Raw genomic sequence first — 16,837 nt, forward strand, 5'->3', positions numbered from 1 at the left:
TAGACAAACATCTTAAAGGTAAAGGCTATAAGACCATCTCTAAACAGCTTGAAGTTCCTGTGACAACAGTGGCTGATATTATTCAGAAGTTCAAGACCCACGGGACAGTAGCCAACCTCCCTGGACGTGGCCGCAAGAGGAAAATTGACGACAAATTGACGAGACGGATCGTTGGAATTGTATCCAAAGAGCCCAGAGCAACCTCCAAAGAAATTAAAGGTGAACTCCAAGGCCAAGGTACATCAGTGTCAGATCGCACCATTCGTCGTTGTTTGAGCCAAAGTGGACTTCATGGGAGACGACCAAGGAGGACACCACTGCTGAAAAAAACTCATAAAAAAGCGAGACTGGAATTTGCAAAAATGCATGTTGACAAGCCACAAAGCTTCTGGGAGAATGTCCTTTGGACAGATGAGACCAAACTGGAGCTTTTTGGTAAGGCACATCAACTCTATGTTCATAGACTCAAAAACCAAGCATACGAAGAAAAGAACACTGTCCCTACGGTGAAACATGGAGGAGGCTCAGTAATGTTTTGGGGCTGCTTTGCTGCATCTGGCACAGGGTGTCTTGAAAGTGTGCAAGGTACGATGAAATCTGAAGACTATCAAGGCATTCTGGAGAGAAATGTGCTGCCTAGTGTCAGAAAGCTTGGTCTCAGTCGCAGGTCATGGGTCTTCCAACAGGACAACGATCCAAAACACACAGCCAAAAACACCCAAGAATGGCTGAGAGAAAAGCGTTGGACTATTCTAAAGTGGCCTTCTATGAGCCCAGATCTGAATCTCATTGAACATATGTGGAAGGAGCTGAAACATGCCATTTGGAGAAGACACCCATCAAACCTGAGGGGCCGTTTACACGAGGACGCTTGCAGGTGAAAACGGCAAAATATTTCAACAAAACACCCTACCGTTTATACGAGGACGGCGTTTTGGGGGCTTGAAAACGCAAAAATTTGAAACCGGCCTCCAGAGTGGAAAAGTAGAAAACGCTCCCCCTTTACGTTTCCGTCTAAACAGCAAAACGCAAAACTTTGCCGAGATCTGACCACGTCGCGTACGCGATTACGTCACATACGTGCTTTGGTTTGCCGGCCGGTACAAGGACGTAAACAAAGATGTGTGATTATTTCCATCCTTTGTACCTTCAAGCAACTCTGGCAGCTCTATGTACACTACAGGAGTCGTACCAACAAACGTACAGAATCTGTACAGATTCCATTCATGAACATTTACCGCGGCGGAGATCCGAAAAGGGAGATAGTAAGCATGCGCGTAGACATGGCAGAGTTTTATCACAGCGCCACCCAGCTGCCTGGCATGCATATCCAATCGAATTCCACACACTATAGAGTCACCGTATATACGCAGATTTCCTTCAAAACCGCTCGTCTAAACGTGAAATGACAAGACGCCACTTTTGCGTTTTCTGTTAGGATGGTCCTCCTATAAACGGCCCCTGAGACAACTGGAGCTGTTTGCTCATGAGGAGTGGGCCAAAATACCTGTTGATTGCAGTGATTGCCTCAAAAGGTTGTGCAACAAAATATTAAGTTATGGGTACCATCATTTTTGTCCAGCCCTATTTCATTAGTTTGTTTTTTTAAATAATTATGTTCATCAACAATTCAAAAGTGATGGCTGATTTTGATTATTTAATTTTCAATAAATTTTTATTTATTGTTACTTTTGTGAGTTTCAAGTGATTTCAGTGAGAATTGTGGGTTTTTCCTTCTTTAACTGAGGGGTACCAACAATTTTGTCCACGTGTGTACCTAAAACAGGTGAGAAGTCTGAATCTGGCTTGTTTAACCGGAGGCTTACAGTCAGTTATCATTCAGCAGTTGCCTCTAAAGTATGGGCCAACACAACTTTGTCTTAAATATGGGTAAATATATTGTGGCATATTATGTTTAGCAGTTTTCTACATATTAATACATTTGCTGCTCCTTCATTCTTTGAAGGGTAAATGGAGAAAACACTAAGTTATACATTCAGGGGTGGTTTACATATAAAGTTTCTAAAGCTTATGTTTTCTTCCTTTAAAAGCCTACAGAGAACCATCAAATGCAATCGATCCAACATAAAATCTCATTTTATAAAATGTAACTGTTATCAACTGTGGGCTATAGGACAAAAAAATAACAGGCTACTCTTTCACAAACATCTGGAAAGGGCTATTGTGACAATTACTGTTATTAGGCAAATTACAAAATACAATGAATGGACATTACACGTCTCCAACTCTCACAGAGAGAATAAATACTGCATTTGTACGTCTGCTTTCAATACTATTACAATCACTAAGGTGAATCTATTCCTCGTACACTCCTAGCATTTCAGTGTAATTTCACCGTGCCATTCTTCTGTTCTCTGATTAGTCCCACATCTTCAGCATCATGTCGGACAGAAAAGAAGAATAAAAACAAACAAGCATGCAAGATGTTTTTAACTTTAAAACTTTGTTTCAGAAATTTGATATAACTGTCTTAAACTTTGCAATAGCATACAGCCTGACAGATAACAAAGATGTCTTAAAACATTCTAAATACATCTTTGGCACAAATAGCAATTCTTCCAAGTAAAATGGCTTAACTTTTAGCAAAAAAAAATGTCTTGATTAAAATTAAATTCAGGACTTTTCCCGCAAAGCAAGCCGTATTCTCTACATGCTAAGTTTAATGGTTCAGTGACACAGAGGTAAACTAAATGTACGGATATTTGTAAAAAATAAAATAAAACACTCCATCTGATGTAAAGTTCAATCTTTACTTCACTTTACTTTCTGTACATTTAAAAATTGACATGTTTTGAAATCAAAAATGCAAAAGATTTTCCTTTAAGGATTGCTTTAAACATGAAGCTGCATGTATTGTACAACATTCAGTGTCCGACAAACTGGTAATGCACATAAACATGAGCAGGACGAAAAGTATCAAATATCTCCCAGTGTTCTTTCAGAAAATGCCACGACTGATCATTTTACATAATCACACAGCCCACTGAGAAGTCGAGTGCACCCGGTGCTACACTGCACACTCAGCGAGGCTTGCATACTAAAAGAGGGAAGTCAGGATGGTGAGAGCTCACAGAGGACAGGCAGGGGGCTACCCTGACCGAACCTCGAGACATGTTCCCAAACCTACATGTACATGTGTTTTTGCCTTCTTTTAAACATCTGAACAGCAAGTTTGAACCACCATCCCTCATCTTTTTTGTTCTAGATGAAGACAGAACATGGAATTTGGAAAGACGCTTGAGCATTCATCCCATGTACAACTTGCCTTTACAATCTGGACTTGTGCACTCATGACATTATGTCTGAGTAAACACCATTGTGCCCTTTAACAATTTCACTTGAATAAAAAGAAATTCTAATTTCTGGTGAGAAAAGGCAAAAAAAGATGGGCTCGCCACCACTGAACAGAACTTGTGCTAAGTGCGCAGCAGGGACTTTGGGAGTAAAGGGCAGAGCAGGATTCAGCAGGTCAGTTTAGACATGGGGAGGGCTACAACTCATCAGAGTCACACTACACAACACACACTGAACACTGAAGGTGACAGCACAGGAGATGGCATAGGGAAGAACTTGTGAGGAGAGGACTCCTAAGATAATCAGTCGTAACATAAAATGCACTTTCAAACAAGAACTGAAAAGAAAAGCTCAACAATGCATGCCAAATTGTCACAGAGATACAAATTAACTCTCGAAGGATTAGGTGCTGACCAAAAACAGGTAATAGAGGGGTTTTTTTTGTTTTTTTTTTGCTTTACCTCCTGTGTTTAGGCCTGTGTAGATGGCGTGTTTACCAACATAACATCTACACGTTTGCCTACTGCGTCTCACCATCAAATAGATTAAGTTGAAACAACAGAGGAGGAAAATGTCAAGTTTGACTTGAGAGTCCAACTTGCAATCGGGCAACAACACATTCATGTAGTTACCATTCTTGAAACACACCTTAAACTGTGCTAAGCAAAAAGAAAGAACAAATGTTTAAAAGCACTCAGTAAAAATGTATGAAACAGACAGGTAGAGAGGCATTTGGTGAAACTGAGAGAAACAGCATGTTGCTGGTTCCAGATAGGGAATAGTTTGGAGTCTGTTTTTTTTTTAAAATAAGTTTTTCAACACCTTCTACCTAGCTGTTAAATGTCTCGGGCCAATTTTTACAGCGTACCACAACCTCACGGCGCATGTCCTGCCACCATACAGAGCCTCTCGGAGTATTGTAGTGTATTATTTTTGGACACGATGTGCTATAAGTAAAAGATGATATTATTATTATGGTAAATGCTATTAGATTCTTCAGTCTAATAACAGTAAAACCAGATGTGAAACATACGTATAAAATACATAATGGTATAATATGTATGAAATCTATCACAAAATAAAGAGGGTAAGATGTGGAGCAAAAAGTTTGAACATGTGTGGACATGTTCTCTGTAAAAGATGGCCTGATGATCACTTAATGCGCATGTCTTCTGTAAACTGTTCCGGGGTGAAATATGATAACCTGATGTTATGATCTGACCAACAGATTGAGAAAAGTTTAACCGTGTCAAAACTGCCACTCCTATCACACGCCCTATAGGCGTGGAAAAATGACCGACACTCACAGCATAAAAAATGGTGCACAGCTCAGTATCTTCAGTTCTTCTTGTGTTATCACTGCTAAGAATTACTCCTGGATTTATTGTTTTTTTGGTTGACAAATAAATCCTGCTGCCCTTCGAATGCTGACTTCTCTTGGTGATTTTTTGAAGACTTCATTTACACTTCAGTTGAGGAGCTTGGTACTCTCGGAGGAAAGCCTGTGAACCACTTGTAAGCTGGAATAATTTAGTTGCATTTATGGCTGACAGACGTAGTCATCAAGTGAAGCCTGAGCTGCTAAAACAAGTCACCGGCAATCTCTTCGACTGTCCCAACGATGAGGCGCTGGCGCACTGTATTAGTGCGGACTGTCGCATGGGAGCGGGCATAGCGGTGCTGTTTAAACAGAAGTTTCAAGGTGTTTCCGAGCTACTGAAACAGAGTGAGTAAGAAGGGTAAGCAGAATTCACCTCCCCTGCCCCTCCAAGAGTTTGGGTTGTTGAAGCTCTCCATGTGTGTCTCGTACAGGGAAGGCGCCTGGTCAATGTGCTGTGCTACTGAGAGAAGGCCGTTTCATCTACTATCTAGTATGCGCCAACTGCACCCACCTTAATCCGTCGTGCTTGTTATGTGGCTATGTTGAATTGTGCGAGCAAAACCTCTACATACACGTCTCTTGTTCCAGGTTACAAAACAAAGAGCCTTTCATAAACCCACATATACCAGTCTACTACAGCCTTGAGGATTTGAGGTCACATTGTATACGGAATGAAGTACACAAGCTGTCGATGCCTCGGTATGTGAACGATGTGGTATCCCTGGTATGATAGTATCAACGGTGATAATGGCTGATTGTCTGTCCTCTCTTGCTGCGTGTTCTCACAGTATTGGCTGCGGCTTGGATCAACTGGAGTGGACCGAGGTAGCCAAGATATTGGAACGGGTCTTTATGGGCACTGGCATTACCATCACAATATACAGCCTTCCTTGGACAGCAGCATCTGTGAACTAGCTACCAATGGATTGTCCAGATGTTGCTTGCCAATGCTAGGAAACTAATATTGGCTACCTATCTACAATAAAGAGATGTACTGTATGAACTGTCTTTATTGTGTTCTGGGTCAACAAGTGTTAGCCATTCCCCACGGAACCCGCTCGGTGAGTCTGCTTGTTTTGACAGCGATATTCTTTATTTGTCCCACATTAGTGATATGTGTATGATACATATATTATTGGAGGCAGAGCCGGCATATGTTCTCACACCTTTCATTTGTTCATGTGTGAGGGTGGATTGTAAAGCTTTTTCATGATGCGTCTGCCAGACACATTGCTCGCGGGTTTCTCTCAAGTTTTTGGAAAAGAACCAGGAAATGCACACATTTAAAATAAAGATTCATTATTTCTCTTTCTTTTTATTGACAAACAATAAAAAACAAATTATCAGGATACATCAACACAGCAGAAAATATTTAAGGATACATCAACAGAGTAGAAAACACTTCAAACTGATCAGGCTCGTATCATCTGTAAAGCTTGATCTAACAGAGACGCATCAAAAGCACGTTCCATGTCACATTGTAATGTGTTCAGTTCCAACAAGATATTCAAGGGTAAGTTGTCTTGCAAACGGTAACATATCACATCAATAAACAAAGCGTACAAAGAGAATAAATGAGAAGATTTCACTTGAAAAGAGTCCATAGTCCAATCTTGAATTATTTTTCTAAAAGTTTCTGACACAGGTCCATTAATTCTTGCAGTGGTTTGTACAATTATTTCCCAGGGTGTATGCGCAGAGTGTGCCCGCACCATGTTGAAAATGTTTTCTAGTCTTTTAACTTCCACACTTCTGGTACCGGTTATAGTGTCTGTACATGTTGAAAGTCTGTTTTTAATTGCTTGATCCAAAAGATTTATCCAGCACAAGTCGGCCGTCTCGGGTGTTGTCCACACATTTCCCATGATCAACAGCTGCTACCCCACCAGAATGCAGTCACCATCCGCAGTTGCCCAATTTTCACCACATCCTCCCCAATCAGGTCGTCGTACATCTCACTGATGGGAAGTCTGAACTCTTTCGTTGCTTTCAGCTCATACAGCAGAGTCTCCGCCACAGCTTGAACTCGGGCATCATCGGCTGAGATTCTGCGGATGTTCAGAAGGTGTAGAATGGTCGGGATGAAACGAGGGGTGAAAAGCCTCCCCATCAGCCTGTGAAAGTGGAGCTGAAAGTAATCATTGTCCAACTTCTCCAGACACTCGTGCTGTCTCTGACTGGGATGGTCGACCTGACAGCCGTAGCACTGCTCGCGCCGGTAACTGCAGAGGATGATGTTCAGCAGATGAAACACAACCGTTTTGATGCTGCTGATGAGCATCGATGACACCCAACCATCCACCTCATCCTCTGGTGTTGGTGAAGGTGGTGCAGCTTCCGCCGCTGCCTCTGGGGGTACCGCTTCTGGAGAGGCTGGCGATGGCGGTGGTGGTGCTGGGACTTCTGCTGCTGGGGCTTCTGCTGAGCCTTCTGCTGCCGGGAATCCGGGAGGAGTCGGCTCAGAACAGTCCGCAAAGAGGGTCGGCATGCTGAGTTCCGGAGAGCAGTCAAACTGCATCAAATCCTCCTGCGACGAGTCAGCAGAACCAAAGAGCTTTCTGCGACACGGATACCACTCTGGCGGAGCAGCGGTGGTTGTCAAGCATTTTTTGGGCTGCTGGTTGACCTGGCTCATGTTGATCAGTAGGCAGGTTGAGAGGCTCTGTGATCGTCGGTTCAACCGACCATCTTTATAAAGCATAGGGGTGGGCGGTGATGAAGCGATGACGGAAAAAGAGGCGTGGCTGTGAAGTAGAGGGCGTGATCTTAGAATGTTAAAGTTTTTTTGACGGATAAAGTATCCCCTCCAACTCCGGCAATTAGAAAAGACAGTGGTGATCTTTTCTGCGGCCTTCTCCATCCACTCAATCCATGCAGCCAGCGGTAAGACCAGGACAGTATGAAATACCCCACAGTCAGCGTTGTAACTCTCCAAAACAAAGAACTCTGCGGCCTTCTTCTTCCCCATTGATCGGAGGGTGGTTCTGAAGTACCATCTGCCAGACCCCACAACTTTGGATTGCCATACCGCACTGAAGACCGTTCGTTTCAGGAGCACCTCTGTACTAGCGGGGAGGTTTTCCAACTTTGCCCGTTTAGAGGGTACAGGCTCGGCTGTATTTTCCTGAGAAGTCTCTCGGAGATGCTGCTGCATGACCATCTTCAGCACGCTCCAGTCGATGGGAGGTCAACGTGGCAGAGACGGATAGAGGCCTCCACATTTCTCCCTCCTCCAGCGGGTAGAAGCAGAGCTCTCCGGTCTTGTACTTGAAAACCCAGCCCCAGGAGCCCGGCATTCCGTAGGCCTTGAGAGGCCGTTCCTCCTCCAGAGACTCGGCCGGAGGCAGCTGGGTCCGGTGGAGGTACATCATGGATCTCCTAGGGGCCCGCAGTATCGAGGGCGTCTCGCGGAAGATGGTGATGGGCGTCTCGCTGATGACCGCCGGCTCCGGACGCGGCAGGGCCCGAGATTTGCTGCCGCCGGGCCGGGGAACCGCGTACCCCCAGACGTCCAACATTTTCTGAGCCATGGTGAGTTCTATTCCACTTTGCGGCCTACAGAAAGGCCTACTGCCATTTATATATAAAGAAGACCCCACCTTCTCTTCTCATTGGTTCTCATTCGCCCTTCCCCTCACACCTCATTGGATGACCCTTTATTATTATTATGCCTGCTATAAATCATTTTTGAAACTATCCTTTCCAGCATTTTTAAATTTGTCATTTCCTTTTATTAAAAAATAAAAACTACAAAAATGGCTGATGGGGGAGGGTCTCTATGATGTGGCCGTCTCTCATTGGATCCCATATCATAGCCCGCCTTATGACGTGGCAGCTTCTGATTGGATGGGACCCGCTAAGTCCCGCCTTAGCCCCGCCCCCTTATGACGTGGCAGCTTCTGATTGGGACCTGTCAAAATTTGACGAAAGGTGTCCCATATTACTCTCTCACGGGGCTGTTAAGCTGTGCTGTGGTGCTATTGCTGGCCGGCGACGTTGAGCTAAACCCGGGGCCAGCATCACCAGAGCGGCGAACAACATCCCTGGACCCGCCTGGGAATGAGGCAGGTGTCCGTGGACTACCATGGCTAACAGCGGCGCAAGGTGGAGGAGCGCCAGTCTTCGGGGGACTAATACCACCGAGGGTTTTACCATCGGAGCCACACGGAGTCGGGCATGTTGCCTTACTTCCAGCAGTGGAGAGGCTGTCTCAGCCCAGTGCCCATCCCAGCTGCTCGTATTTGCCAGCGGTTCCTGTGGAGGTGTGCCCCAGGACCGGGCGGCGTTGTGGAGGACTACCCCCGAGCTTGAGCCTCAACACGGCGGTGGCCAGTTAGCAGCTCACGCTGAGTCTACTGCTAAGGAGATCGCTTCAACTTTGAGCAACTCTACATTACTAAAATAGAAACATTCTCTGGATCAGGAAATTGTTCAAGATTTGAACACTTTTAAGGTAAAACACAGAAACCCAATTCTAAAAAAACACAATAGAATCAAACTATTTCAAACACTTAACCAGTCCAGAATGGTGTGGGATGCCAGTTGCAAGCTGACGGGACTGTTGTGCGGACATACAGCCATGGCCATAAGTTTGGACACAAGTACCATGATGCTTGTGAATCTTAGAAAATACCACAAAATTGTCACTTACAATATAAATACCAGTATTGTAAGTGACAGTACTTGTGTCCAAACTTATGGCCATGGCTGTAGACACCCTAAGGTTAAAGTAGAGTGCTACCCACAGCTGAAAAAATTGTTAAAAACACTTGATCAAAACAAAGAAATCATCATCATTGGTGATTTTAATGTCAACTGGGACGATAAAAAGGACAGTCAAAATCTAAAAAAAATTGCAGATTACTTCAATTTAGAACAATTGGTTGAAAAGCCGACCAGGATAACATCAACCACCCAGACCAGAATAGACCTTATTTCAAATAAATGTGATAGAATAACGAAAACTTTTAATTTTCTGACAGGGATTTCGGATCATAATATAATTCTATTTAATCGTAAACTTTCTAAACAGAGATACATAAAATCACATGGTGACTCCTCTTTAACAGAATACATACCTAGAAATGTGTTTCAAAATGTCAATGATGCCCTAAAATTGATTTCATGGAAGGAAGCATTATCATCTGATATTGAAAGCAGTAGCAAATCTTTTGTAAGTAAATTAAAAGAAGTGATGTCATCCTTCTCATGGAAGGGGAGTCGTAAACCACAGAAAGGAAATTTACCATGGTTAGATTGTCGTTGTTCCTCTCTCTGGTGTCCATGATGTGCAGGTGAAGGAGAAAATGTCCGTGACACTGACTTTCTTTAAAAGTATTTTATTAAAAGAAAGAGCAGCATCAGTACAGACAGAACCTGCCTGGAAGGAGCCGGCCAGTTGAATCCTCCTTGCTTGACAATGACCAGCAATCAGGTTTTATAGGTTTTCAACATATAGGAGGGGTTAAAACAAATGGTTCTTTATTGCCTACCATATGGGGAAAGCAGAGAGCATCCCCAAACAAACCCCCCATGTCTACAACAGCTGAAGAATCCCTAAATCAGTATTTTGGACAGAAGAACCCTCATAAAAACACCTCCAGCAGGGCTCTGTAAACAGGAGAACACTTTCCCATGGCATGGGTAGGATATAATGCAGGTTCCATCTGTGGTCAGAGGCACCAGAGCAAACACTGCATCTCCTTTCAAATACTAGAACAAACAAAACAGATTCCAGTCTACTAACTTATTAAGTAATACATGTAACAGATCAGATATCACAAGATCAAAATTGCAGAAGTCTACTAAAAACAAGAGACCTATTACTTAAAAAATATTTAAAATCAAGACTGTCTACTGATCGACAAAGATTTACACAAGCTCGCAATAAAGTTACACAAGCCTTAAGAAAGGCAAAAGCAAAATTCTTTATAAATATCATAGAAAGTACAAAAGGAAATGAAAAGAAAACGTGGCAAATCTTAAATAAACTTCTGGGAAAAAATGTTGAATCAGAGACTGCTCCTCTTGAAATAGAGATAAATAATAAATTGATCTGTGATCCCTTAGTTTTAACCAATGCTTTCAATAATTATTTTGTTGATAGCATTTCTGAAATAACAAAGTTGTTTCCAATATCTAGCTACTTACCTCAATCATTAAATATTGTGAACCCCATCTTCGAGCTGCAGAATATAACAGAGACTGAGGTAGCAAAAATCATCTCTACCCTGAAAAAGTCTAAAGCCAGGGACGTAAATGGTATTGACATTAACTTTTTAAGAACTCATGCTGAGGCACTGCTACAACCTATTACTCTTTTAGTTAATCAATCTATCAATCAAAAAACAGTTCCGTCTGCGTGGAAACCCCTGTATTTAAATCAGGGAGTAAAATGCAAATCTCAAATTATCGACCAATTAGCATATTGCCAGCAATCTCTAAAGTCACTGAAAAGTGGATAGTAAATCAGTTAATTGAACATCTCGACCAAGGACCTACTTCACTTCACAGAATGCAGTTTGGTTTTCGAAAAAACCATTCCACAGAGACAGCAAACTATTTTTTATAGAGAAAATAAAGTTTATGTTAAGAAAAAAAATACATATGTCGGTGCTGTATTCTTAGATCTAAAAAAAGCGTTTGACACAGTTAACCATCGTATTCTATTAAGCAAATTAACACACTTTAACTTTTCCGCAGATTCACTTGCTTGGTTTCAATCCTATCTAGCTAACAGGAAACCGTGTGTTCATATAAAGGGAGTACAGTCCCAGTGCCTCAGCAGTGATGTTGGTGTCCCTCAAGGTTCCGTAATAGGTCCTTTACTTTTTTCGTTATACATCAATGATTTACCAGATGTTTGCCCTGAGCTTGATATGTTGATGTATGCTGATGATGCTGTGTTGTTCACTTATGGTATAAATATCCAGACCATCACTGCAAATCTTACAGAAGGTCTTAACAGAGTACATCTCTGGCTTAGGCAAAATTGTATTTGCTGAATTCCAAAAAGATAATCATCTGTATGATATTCAGTAAACAAAAAAGTAAAACAAGACCGATCTAATGTATTTCTGAATGGAGAGAAGTTGGAATTAGTAACCCATTTTAAATATCTTGGGGTCATATTAGATTCCAACCTCACATTCAAAAAACATATGAAAAAGGTTGCAAATACCATCAGATTTAATTTACAAAACTTTAAACAAATCAGACCATTCATCACTACAGAGGCAGCTAAGTCTTACCTTCACTGTATGATATTTTCTCACATTGAATACTGTTTCACAGTCTGGTCCTTTGCTGGTGTTATTGCACTTAAACCAACAGAGCAGCTTTTTAAAAAAGCTATTAAGATACTTGATCAAAAACCCCAGTCATTTCATATATGTGTTCTAATAGAGAAATACAAATTTTTAACATTTGAAAGTTTTAAAATCTTTAAAAATAATTGTCTCATATATAGAGTTCTGAACGGCTTAGCCCCGCCACCACTTAATGGATTTATTAAACAAAAGTCCAGCTTAAAGAACACTCGCTCCACAGTAAGGGGGGACTGTGAAGTGCAATATCATGGTTGTGAATTCTCAAAAAATGTACTATCCATTAAGGGCTGCTCCAGTTGGAACGATCTACCGATGACAGTTAGAGAAAGTACCACCTATGTCTCTTTTAAGAGGCAACTTAAAGAATGGCTTTTACAGCAACACTCTTGTGACCATTAGAGAGTCATTCAGAAAGTTACAAGAGCATGTCAGTTTTAAAATGATAGGATGATGTGTGTATGAGTGAGAGGGAAAGTGTAGGTTGTGGTTGAATGTTTAGTTTAGTTTTTATATTGTATCTTTGTCCTGTCTTGTTTTTTTGCTTAATGTCCTGTATGTTCTTGTTTTGGTGGTATGTCTTTTACCCCATGGGACAACAGATGGAAATTAGCCTTGAGCTAAATCTGGCATATTTACATTGTTGTATGTTCATTAATATACACTGTCCCATTCAAATAAAATAATAAATGAAATGAAATGAAATATACATTGTTTACACTTTCATGCCCTATTCTTACCTGGTTGATCATATTCACCTCAAATGTGGTGACAACAGGCTGAACATGTTGATGGTGAAGCACAGTGAAAATGGTGACTTGTCATCAAAGGGTGTGTCTGTGGCGGTGCGGCGAATTTTGATGTTTTGCCATGAAAATTTAACTATTCATATCTCAGCTGAAGAGATATGATAGTTAAAGTCATCTACAGCCATGGCCATAAGTTTGGACACAAGTACCATGACGCTTGTGAATCTTAGAAAATACCACAAAATTGTCACTTACAATATAAATACCAGTCATGGCCATCAACCAAAATGAACAACACGGTCTCACGGGGATTCGTGAAACTGTTACGTAAATTTTTTGTTTCTTTTTCGTGCGCACCAACACGATTTCGTCATGTTTTTCGTGCCGCTCACCACGAAATGTTTTTCGTGTTGCTCACAACGAAACCCGCTGTGGTAATCACAGCTGAAAGTGGTTTATACCAGCGGATTCATGACGATCTAAGCTGTCCATCGGCGTATACTGCTTGTGTGATCGCGTTTGCGGCCGCCGGCCGCCGGACATTCTTGAAATTCCTATGCTAATTGGTAAGTGTACCACCGGGTTATGGTTAGGTTATGGTTAGGTTATGGTTAGGGTTATGGTTAGGGTTATGGTTAGGGACGATGTCATGCAAAATATAGCGTTGGATTCGCCATGGTTTTACATTAAAAATATAATACACACATTCGTTTGAAATACGTTCTGGGTGGCACGAAAAGTCCGCCGTTTAAAATACATTGGTGCGCATTTCGTGGTGAGCGGCACGAAAAACATGACGAAATCGTGTTGGTGCGCACGAAACCGAAACAAAAATTTACGTAACAGTTTCACGAATCCTCGTGAGATCGGGCTGAAATGAAATATATTTCATTTTGGTTGATGGCTATGACTGGTATTCAAGAAACAACTACAGACCACGCTGGGATGCAGAGTGCGAAGACCTCTACCAGGCTTTTCTACGGGCACCACAGGGTGAGGAATCAAGCAATGCTGCCTCTGCTCTGCATGCTCGTCTGGACGAAAAGCGGAAAGAACGCTGGTCAGAAGCTGTCAACTCCATCGACTTTACGCACTCTAGCCGGCTGGGATGGAATATCATTAATAACCTAAAGGGCAGATCCAGACAATCGCAATGTGGAAAATTCCTACGCCCCCTGGTGAAACTATCTCCGAAGACTTCACTCCGGAGGAGTTTATTAATGCTCTCCAGCTACTGAAGTCTGGAAAAGCCCCGGGCCTGACTCCATCTGCCCAGAGCTCATTATCCATGCCATAGCTGCTCTAAAGTCCTGGTTGAACAAGTTTCTGTCTTCCTGCCTGCACACACTCAAAATTCCCAAAATCTGCAGGAAAGCGTTAGTAGTCGCCATTCCAAAGCCGACAAAGCCTCTAGGGGATCCAAAGAGTTATAGACCAATCTCTCTTCTGTGTATCCCCTTTAAGATCATGGAAAGACTTATCTATGCCCGCATCGAACCCACTATCGACCCACTTCTCCCTCAGGAACAAGCTGGATTTCTACACGGTAGATCAACCGTAGATCAAGTCACTCTTTTGACTCAAGAAATTGAGGACAGCTTCTCGGCAAGGGAAAAAAGCAGGTGCTGTGTTTGTTGATCTCACAGCAGCCTACGATACCGTATGGCACCATGGCCTCACCTGCAAGCTTTTGCGCCTACTGCCCGACAGGCACATGGTCTCTATGATCATGGAACTTGTCCGAAATCGCAGTTTCACCCTCACTACCAGTAATGGCACAAACAGCAGGTTGCGACGTCTTCGCAATGGTGTCCCGCAAGGATCAGTCCTGGCCCCTCTCTTGTTTAACATCAACACCCACGACCTGCCAGCACTTACCGCTAAGAAATTTGCCTACGCAGATGACTTGGCAATTGTGCACTCAACTGGGGATTGGCAGGCGTTAGAGGGGGCACTCACACTGGACATGGCGACATTATCGAACTTCCTCCGGAAATGGAAGTTGAAGCTCAGTGTAACAAAAACAGTAACGGCAGCCTTCCATCTGTACAACAGGGAGGCAAAACGAGCGCTTAACGTAACTGTTGATGGACGCTCTTTGCCATTTTCTACTGAGCCTATATATCTCGGCATTAAATTGGACAGAGCACTCACGTACCGCCAACACTTAGAGTCACTGCGCAAAAAGCTTACAACACGCGTCAGGCTTTTGAGGCGATTGGCTGGTTCAAGCTGGGGTGCTGGCGGTAAGACACTCCGCACAGCCACCCTAGCTCTGGTCCATTCTGCCGCTGAGTACTGTACACCAGCTTGGTGTCGCAGTGCTCACACTCGTCTCGTAGATAAGCCGATCAATGATGCTTTGCATTTAGTGACTGGATGTCTTCGTCCCACACCAACGGTCGACTTACATATACTTTCCGGCATCCGACCATCTGAGCTTCGCCACAAGAGAGCCACATTGTCTCTGGCTTGCCGCAGTGGCGTATCCAGGACGTTTTTACCGGGGTGACCTTGATGGGACACAAAGCTAGTGTGGGGTGGCTATGGCATAGCGGAGTTTAATGCCATGTACGTAGCCGACCACAGTTCAAACCCCAGTACTTTGCTGCATGTGACATCCCCTCTTTCTCCCATGATTTCCTGTCTCATAAGTGTTGAATAAAGGTGTCTATTCTGGTTTATTTTTAAATTCCATTTCCCATTATTACAGTCCTCAATTATATCTGGTTATTTTAACTACTCTAAATCAGTAAAATATGTTCAGGATAGGGTACAAATTTTCTAAGAGCCATTTCCTTGGATTAAAGTCCTCATCTCTTCACAAATTAGATTAGATTAGCAAAATTTAACTGCTCTCAACTCATCCTGTAGAATAACGTCAGTCATCAGCTCATCAACTGTGTCACCTGTATTGTTGCTTTACTAACTGAAGCGCCATCTTGTACCAATTACTGCAGTAAGTTGCTAGGAACGCTAGATTCATAACACCGAATTTTAAACAAAAAATTGTCTCAGATTAGTTATTTTACCGGTAATCAGCTGTGTAATACACAGGATGATGCAGAGGGCTGTTAGATCATGGGTAGAAGCCAGACACGGAGCTGAGGGGTTCTATCCGTCTTCTCGGCGTTTATTTCACTCCAGCTATGACAACCTGCTAACAATTCCTTACATACATCTTACATGTGAAAAGTAATCCCACGAGCTCTTGTTTCCTTACAGCGCTCATTAGAGCATCCATAGGCTGAACAGAAGTCCGGCATCTAAGTGTTGCGTGGCAAAACCAGCATTGTAAAAAAATATCCGAGCACTTTGTATAGTAGCTACACGTGTGATGTTTCTAAAAATCAAACAGTTTGGCAATCGGTTCAAAATTCGGCGAATAATTCCACTTTTAGATTCAGCAGTACCTCTCTCCTCCATAGATGTCTATGCACCGCTGCCTCGGCTGGCCCCGAAGCAAGATGGCGGCGCTGCAGGCACATCGCTCGAGTGGGCAGCCGCAGTCAATGAGGCGTCTACGTATATGTCTATGGTTTCTGCTACATGTAGTCTACTTGATGGCGGCACCGACACGGCAAAATAAAAGCATCAATAAGGAAGCAGGATATTATAGCACGCACATTTAACACCACATGTCCATTTCTGTTTATAATTTCCTCTGCGGGGAGACACTGGCAATATCAGGGGGAAAAAAAGAAAACTAACGTTCAATTCTTAACTTGGTTTGAGGCAGCTAAACTTACTCTAGCTAGTGCAGCCACTGCAGTGTAGTTCATCTTACTCTTTTAGCTGATACTTAGTGCTAGATGAAGTTTTTCTACACATTCAGAGGAAACTACGATATAAACAAACATTGCATTACCATACCTCCGACAGATTTCACCGGTTTCCTTATCCAGCATGTGAAGCTCCTTTCACCATAAAGTATAAAACTTTAAACTATAAAATCTAAAGGTTTAGTGGCCAGACTCTAGTTGAGTTGACAACAATGTCCCTTGAACATCTACTGGACGAGTAGCCAAAGGAGCCAAACACTGAACATGAAATGATCAGTACTGCCT

General features: G+C 42.7%; 2 protein-coding genes across 3 annotated transcripts in view; both read left to right on the plus strand.

The window, feature by feature from the left end:
• Positions 1-16,837, plus strand: part of LOC110971782 (sodium-coupled neutral amino acid transporter 3-like) — a 62,336-nt gene that overhangs the window by 22,737 nt on the left and 22,762 nt on the right. The gene's annotated exons all lie outside the window — the stretch shown is intronic.
• On the plus strand, positions 1,586-5,695 carry LOC127534372 (ADP-ribose glycohydrolase OARD1-like). Its single transcript, XM_051949437.1, is given in 5 exon segments — positions 1,586-5,041; positions 5,128-5,186; positions 5,285-5,328; positions 5,330-5,395; positions 5,485-5,695. Coding segments are annotated over 5 exon segments (480 nt in total). The 5' UTR covers positions 1,586-4,857; the 3' UTR covers positions 5,612-5,695.

Source organism: Acanthochromis polyacanthus, chromosome 6 (genome assembly GCF_021347895.1).
Source record: "Acanthochromis polyacanthus isolate Apoly-LR-REF ecotype Palm Island chromosome 6, KAUST_Apoly_ChrSc, whole genome shotgun sequence".
Classification (NCBI taxonomy): domain Eukaryota; kingdom Metazoa; phylum Chordata; class Actinopteri; family Pomacentridae; genus Acanthochromis; species Acanthochromis polyacanthus.